We start from the raw sequence: 7,427 nt of genomic DNA, 5'->3' as shown, positions 1-7,427 counted from the left end.
CATTCCCCTCAGCCTCAGCTGATTATTTTATTCATTTTTACCAAACACTGACTTCCTAACAGGTTAAACTAAGAAACAATACCTGCTAAATAAAAGCGTGTTAGTATTGCCACTGCGAGCTTATTAGCATGCTAATTACAGAATTTAGCTCAAAGCACTGTTTATATATGTGTTTATATTCAACTTTGCTAGCATGGCTGTAGACTGACCACATTCACATAGCTAATTCTGTTTTTTTTTTCCTCATATCTGATCTGCTTTTCTGCTTTGGCCACATTCATTGTTGCATGTGGCCTGAGTCTGACCATGACCCCACCTTTACAAAAAGCATGATGCTGAACAACAGTCAATGTCATTGAGGTGACAGTTCATCATCAAAATGAATAAAATGGTGGTGCAGGCATTCATTTCTTGAATTCTTTGCTGTGGTAACAGTAGTGTGGTGACAGGTCATCAGCTTTTCAAGGCTGAGGGGAAGAAAAAAAAAAACAGTTATGATGGAAACATCTTAAATCGTCTAAAATTTGCAACCTCCAGTCTCCCAGTTGCTGTTGCGCTATTTAGCGTTGTCCACCACTGCTGAGAGTTGCTGAATAAGGAAGTAACCGTGATGGGAGAAAAAAACGCACGATTTCTGATCTGACTATTCACACAGCCTTAACAGGGATCCGATTTATTATCTGGCTTACAAGCACATATTAAAGTTTCCCAAATCAGAATTGAAAAGATCGGACTTCACACTGTCATGTAAAAAAACAAATCTGAGCCACATGAGAAAACAAAAAAAAGAAAAAAAAAATCAGACTTTGACTGCAGTGTGAATGTACCCTTAGTCTTGTTTTATGTTACTTAAACTTATTTTTATGTCTTTTATTTATTTTGTCTTATATTACTGGTATTAGTTTTATCTTTGTCATAAAATATAATCTGTTAGTGGTCCTAGTATATTTTATTTGATTTTATCATTTGTAGAAGTATTTATATATATAAGAAGTATTTCATAAATAAAGATTAGAATTTTTATAGACTGTGCAACAAAACTACACAGTGAGCTTTTTTTTCTTTGAACTACATTTTGAGCAATAATGAAAACCAGAGAAAAATGAGAGGTTTTTCTAGCATTAGCCACAGTAGCAGCTTAGCGTAACCCTCTCTTCCTGTTCCTATCTCTCTTTGACTGTCCACCCTCAGTGAGACAAATTCCCTCATGGGGTTTTTTTTTTTTTTTCTCTTTCACTGATGCTGTGAGCTGAACTTCAATCCGAGAGAAAACAGGATTAGAGTCTGGCACTAGATATGGCTTTACCTCCTGAAGACATAACCATGTTAAATACTACTCAGTACGATCCCATTGTAGGGATTCCCACGGACTAGCTGTGAGGCCTGAAACTCTTTTGTATCAGACAGGGGAGGGACTGGCCACTGTGGTCAGTCTCTCATCTGAACGCATGTTGGAATATTTTGACGTTGGAAGGGTCAGAATTGACATTATCTGCTTGGATGGCACCGTGAGTCTGCGCTGCCCCTGCCCCATTGCCAACCACAGCGTTGTCAGTCCATTTTTGTGTCTAACTGACTGATTCATCTCTACCTGCAAGCCGAAGCAGGCAGGAGGGACTGTGGGTAGTGACCGTGACTTGGCTCTGAGAGACAAGGTAAAGGTGAAAGAACAAGTCGAGGTCAAGGGAGGATGGGGATCGAGTAAGATCACACAGGGAGATAATAAAGCTGCATAGCATAATTTTGACCGTTTTTATAATCTTCTTTTTTTTTCAAATAATTCTGCCAGTCTATTTTGTTCACTTACAGTCATCTTAAGAAAACTTTCAGTGACAACAAAAGAGGCAGCAGAATTTCATGACACTCAAAAGTGAAACACTGTATTATGTGACATTAACAGCATTTTATCTCCATTCTTCTTTTGCAACAAATTCAGACAGTCGGATAGCCAGACAGATACCAGTGAAAAAGAATGAAGAAAAAAACCCAAAACATTGTATACAGTATCTGGCACACAGCACAGTACCAACTACTGAAGCCCTACTACAAGCCCGGTCATAGTGTATTTGTTTGCTCTGACCTTTTCATTCTAGACTAATTCTCCTCGTAGTTCGAAGGGAAGATCAGAATCTCTCAGTGGCTGTCGAACATCCATAAACTCCCTCGCTCTCTCAGTACCCTACAAAGAGTCAGATTGCATCTCAGTTGCAGTTACATAAAGTATATCATCTGCCTTTATTGAAAATTTACTTTGCCATTGATTTGTGCTATGAATGTGCATAATGAATCAAATGGGAGCTCCCAACTTTAGCGGGGGGGTGGTGGTGGTGGTTTGGCTTACGGACCTGATGGTGGGTTGGTGGTCTCCACTTGTCGCTTTGATGAGGCAATCGGAGGTCAAACAAGGGCGGAGGGGAAGAAAGAGGGGAAGCCGTTGTGACATGGAAAGGACCGCTGTCTCTTACTGCTTCATACAGATGGCTGTGATGGTCCGCAGGAAGGTGGGCAACATCTTTAGGAGGACATAAAACACATGCACAAAACATGAACATAGACAAATGCATTTACAATCTGTCAAATTTCACGCACTTCCATAACAAACAAAAGATAAAACAGAGGTAAACAAGTTGGCAAACAAGTTGTTTACCACAGTGACAAATACAGGACATACACAGCAGCTCCACTTTGTCTCAGACTGTTTTGGACAGGAGGTGTTTATTGTTATCTTGTGTACTTTGAGTCTTACCAAAGCTGCATATTTCTTCAGGGTGTGCACTGAGAGGAGGCATGTAGTCACCGGTGGGGTAATAATAATGGGAACTTTCCTGAAATGAGTAAAACAAAAGAGATAACATCAGATCAGATCAGCTTTGAACCTAAATAGCTACAGGTAAATGATCATTCCACATGTGTGAGATACACACATAGGTCTGCTGTAATTTGCCTTGCGTAATACATCCATCCCCAAGATTTCTGGGATAGCTGCCTCCTCTCCAGTTCAACAGATGTGAATACGCTCGCTGCAAACAGTTTTAATTGTAGTGACTGGAGAAGTAAGAAGATATAATTCCTATGGTTGACAGTGAAGTCTGTGGAACGTGCAGAAGAATGGGGATGTTGTTGGGGTGTAGGCAGAAATCTCAAAAGCATGGCAATTAAAACCAAAACTGTCTGCACTCAAGGCAAGACACCACAACAGTTAAATGAGAAAATAGATTATTTTGGGTAATTTGGCTGAACCAACCCTTACAGGTATGCGCTGTTTTAAATTAAGGGAGAGATAAAGCTAGCCTTTGTGGGCACCTGAGGTTTCAATATACATCATCCTGACAGCATATTGCTGTCTGTTCTGTTTTCTTCTACCTCACTCAACAGTTTTCTTCAAGGTTCAATTCCTTGTTGGCCCTTTTAAAGTACAAAATGATAATTTCTCTGCGATCGATGTGTATTTTGAATGCTAATTGTGAGGTATTGATCTATGTTCCATCTCTATGCACAGCTAAAGGTTTCACTAGTTTATCCATCCATTTTCCTTGTTATGGCTGGTTCCTCCACTTCCACCACTTCAACCCCTCAATAACCTCTTTGCTCCCCTCATCTGTTTACTCAGTTCTCTCTCTGTGTGTCTGCATATTTTCTCAATTGCCCTTTTCTTTTTCTCTCATCCCACTCCCTTCTTTCATCCTCCTCTCTCCCGCTCTCACCGCCGCATAGCTCTCATAGACGTTGCTGTCTGCTTCGGATCCAGAGTCGATAAGGAGGGTGCGCTGGGCAGCGGCGTTGATCTTTTCTCTGCTTTCATACTTATTGGAGTTGCTTACAGTTGATTGACTGGACCTATATAGAGAAAACAGATGCTGTCATCTACTTTTACTTTAGTTATTTATTTTATTTCATTCATTTTTTAATCCCCAATAATCACAATCAGCACACATGACAAGTTTTTTTTTTTTCGCCCTGTGTGCATGAAGTTCTTCACAATGCTGTATCATGTGGTACCCATTTCCTGCAGGATTGTGGTGCAAGTTTCATGATACTAATATAAATGGATATAGACAGAGGATTTCTTTTGCCTGCCTGGCTGTTATAGTAGCTGGGTCAGCCAATGGATCAGGTCTCGAATTTCTTAGAGAGGATTGGATGTGTGTCTCTTTATTACTTCCACTGCAGGGCCTTACTTACCCCTCCTTTTCATTCTTCTTTCCGTCCAACATGCTGCCTCCTCTACCCCCTGCAGGGAGAACAGGAACAGGAGGAAAGAGGCTTAGTGTTAGGAAATTAGAACTTGAAGAGAGGAGCATCATCTCATAAGCACTGAAATTGATCAGCGCAACAAAAGGACCAGAGAGTGAGAGTGAATGAGAGACAAATGAGCTGTGAAAATCTATGTAAAAAAAAAAAAAACAGAGGGCAGAGAAAGGTGAATGAAAAATAAAAGACATAGAAGGGAGAGCCTGACAGTTAGAACAACAGGGAGAGACAGAAGGGGAGAGAGAAGAAGAACATAAAGCGAGCAAATGAGATAAAAGATACGGATGAAACACTGAAGTGACAGCTTTGAAGGATGAATGTGGCAAGAGGTAGAGGCTTAGAGAATGAGCAGAAGAAGAGGAGACAGGAAAGGCGGATAGAAAGGGACATAGAGACGAGAAGAGAGTGTGAGGCAGAACTGACTATTGCATCATGGTTCAGAGTCAGAGTTCAGAGTCATCTCTTTTGGGTTTCATTGAGGAGTCAGGACATTATAATGACAGAAAATGATGGAGGAAACATGTTCACGTCAACGGATGGAAAGATCATCATGCTTACCTGTCTGGCCTCGCCTCCTTTTCCACCTCACTCCAAAGAAGCAGCCCAGTGTATTAAACACTAGAACGACTCCAAACACCACTGTGAACACTACTGTCAAATAGGCTGGCAGTCCTAGTTCACAAAGCATTAGAAACATTAGCTCAGTGCATAACAATGAAAGTTAAAGAGGATGTAATATGGAAATTCAGAAAGATAAAAACGAACTGAGACAGACCCAACCACTCTCTCAATTGTCTTTATTGATTAAAGACTAGCAGAGGGGAAAAAGTATGGGTGGGTGCCATGACAACCGTTACTCTCGTAGAACAAACATTAACAGCCTTGGAGGTGCATACATTAACATGATTTAGCCAAATGAAGCTAGCTGCTGTGCAAACAGCAATTTCCAACTGGCCCTAAGAGCTTTCTCAGGGAGTTGTGGTAAAAGACTTACTCTGTGAGACTGAGTCATCATCTGTCGGGACTTCTTCTAGTTCTGGCCTCTCTGTAGAGAAAGAAAGAGAATTACGAAAACTTATATGCCACACATGTAAGCATAACAGGCTTTTGTTCAATTTATCACAGATCATCTGATGGTTGTGTGAGGTTACTCCAAACTGACCCTTGGTGGTGATGGTCAGTACTGCATTGTTGTCAGCATAGCCACTCTCTCCCATTCGATTGAGGGCATTGACAGAGAAGTTGTAGGTGGTGGCAGGCTGCAGGCCAGTGACAGTGAAGGTTGTTTCTCTAGGAGGAAAGACATCCACGTACAGGAAACTGTCTGACTGATTCCAACGGTATCTATAAACATAAAGACACTGTCAGGCACATTTCTTTAATTATGGAGCTGTGTCATTCTTAACTGCTCTGTTGACATCTCACCTTATACGAAATCTTTGCTGCAAACCTCCATTGAAGCCAGGGATCCACTCCAGAGTGACCGAGTTGTGGGTAACAGCAACTTTGCGAAATGATGAAGGAGGATCTGGGTGACCTGAGGGCAAAAGAAAAGCAGAAATGTGGAAGAACAGCAGATGTGCTCTTGATTGTGTGAGAATACTGGGGAGAACACCTTGACCCAACAGACGGCTATTCAAATAAGGCTTTAGATGCTGCATGGCTTCAATCTGTGCTTTGGAGTGATTTGAACGGACAAAATGATATCAATAAAAGTGAGTACAGAGCTGATGTTCTTCTGCACAGAAATATATGAGCTACAAAAATGATTTGACATATCCTCACTTTTCCCCGCTGGGTCTGAAAACACTCACTCTCATAGCATGTGTGCACCAGGAAGACCATTAGTAACTGTTTACCTCAGATATGTGGGTGTACTTGTTACATGATTTCAGGCTGTCACACTTCACATTACATAGTTTTAAATACTTAAATATTGTACATCTGATAGATTTAAGGAAGAAAATAACAGCTGATAATCAGTTCTCAGGGAGGGGAAATGACCTTCATGGTCAAGAAAGCAAAACATGGTGTGTGAGCCCCCAGAGCCTTTTTGTTTTTTAAACAATTTATCTCTTTAATCACAGTTTGTTCCACTGGCTCCAAAGGACATCTTTGCACTTTTTTTTACCAGTGCATCTCTCTCAAGGTTGTGCTTTGTTGTATGAGTGATCACAAAACTGAACAAAGTGGTTGATTTGTCCAATCTAAGTCATGCAGTGAAGGATGAAGCCTCTTGATTATTATCAATATTGTGGACTGAGATCAAAGGAGTCGAACCAGGCCCTCAGTCTGACATGAGGCACTGCTTCAGTCAGGGTAGTGAATTGAAAGTGGATTATTTTGCATTTGGTGCATGGAAAAAAAAAAATAAGGGTGGTTTTGAGGGCAGAGGGAGAGATAGTCAAGGAGAGAAGGAAAAGAGATAGTCGAGCAGCAACATAAGAAGGGGATGCTCTACTCGTCCCTAGCTCCAGGCTGGAGCCCAGTTTGCAGAGTAAATAATTCCCACTATCAGCTCTACTCATAAGATTCCAGGGCAAAGGGGTCAGCCTTATTTGGATCTCGTCTCCTTCAAATCCAAAAAGCACCATGCTAAAAAGGAAAAAAAAAACTCTCTTCCTCTTGGGCTCTAAAATGATAAGGAAGCATGTAAAATTTATTATCACTGCGTCAGATTAATTATGAATATTCACAGCGCCAAAAGAACGACTAGGGAAAAACAGGGCCAATATTGGATTGTATTTTATGGGCCTTATAGTAAACATTAAATGTGTCCAATGACGGCTGTGGGCCTTTGCTGAGAGCAGGTCTGCGTTGATAATGGCTGGGGTGCAAGGAAACTGTGGTGGCTTGAAGGCAGAAAAGTCTAAGCACGCCGGGAGAGCAAAGTATATCACTGCAGCATTATCTGAGGGAGAAGTGAAGTAGTGCTATGGGCTAAATGATAAGGTAGAGATAGAGAAATGGAATAAGTTCCTTACAGGGCTGACGCTCAGGAGCAACAACTCTCTCCAGTTTACAGAATTCTGCATGTTCAATGGCCCTCCCACACTATTGTGATGTTGCTGGAAAAGGCTGATAAATGTTGGACAAAGCAGCACAGACACAATTATTTTTGAGATGCTGCCAAATTAGAACCAAAGGAAAAATTTGTGCTTGCTGCCAAGTACGTG

At 41.2% G+C, this 7,427-nt stretch overlaps 1 protein-coding gene across 5 annotated transcripts in view; it reads right to left on the bottom strand.

The window, feature by feature from the left end:
* Positions 1–261: 261 nt before the first annotated feature.
* The window catches only part of nphs1 (NPHS1 adhesion molecule, nephrin), a 58,493-nt gene continuing 51,327 nt past the window's right edge, over positions 262–7,427 (bottom strand). For all 5 annotated transcript variants that reach the window (XM_046399524.1, XM_046399523.1, XM_046399521.1 and 2 more), the window contains 10 exons: positions 5,677–5,788; positions 5,414–5,595; positions 5,246–5,296; positions 4,810–4,923; positions 4,183–4,231; positions 3,705–3,837; positions 2,747–2,825; positions 2,346–2,512; positions 2,081–2,179; positions 262–467 (listed from right to left, as the gene is read on the bottom strand). In XM_046399524.1, the coding sequence (XP_046255480.1) occupies positions 2,090–2,179; positions 2,346–2,512; positions 2,747–2,825; positions 3,705–3,837; positions 4,183–4,231; positions 4,810–4,923; positions 5,246–5,296; positions 5,414–5,595; positions 5,677–5,788 (977 nt within the window). In that variant the 3' untranslated portion in view covers positions 262–467; positions 2,081–2,089. The remainder of the gene's footprint in view (positions 468–2,080; positions 2,180–2,345; positions 2,513–2,746; positions 2,826–3,704; positions 3,838–4,182; positions 4,232–4,809; positions 4,924–5,245; positions 5,297–5,413; positions 5,596–5,676; positions 5,789–7,427) is intronic.

This window comes from Scatophagus argus, chromosome 9, assembly GCF_020382885.2.
Source record: "Scatophagus argus isolate fScaArg1 chromosome 9, fScaArg1.pri, whole genome shotgun sequence".
Lineage (NCBI taxonomy): Eukaryota > Metazoa > Chordata > Actinopteri > Scatophagidae > Scatophagus > Scatophagus argus.
The sequence above is the reverse complement of the archived record's forward strand: the minus strand, read 5'-3'. Positions and strand labels throughout refer to the sequence as shown.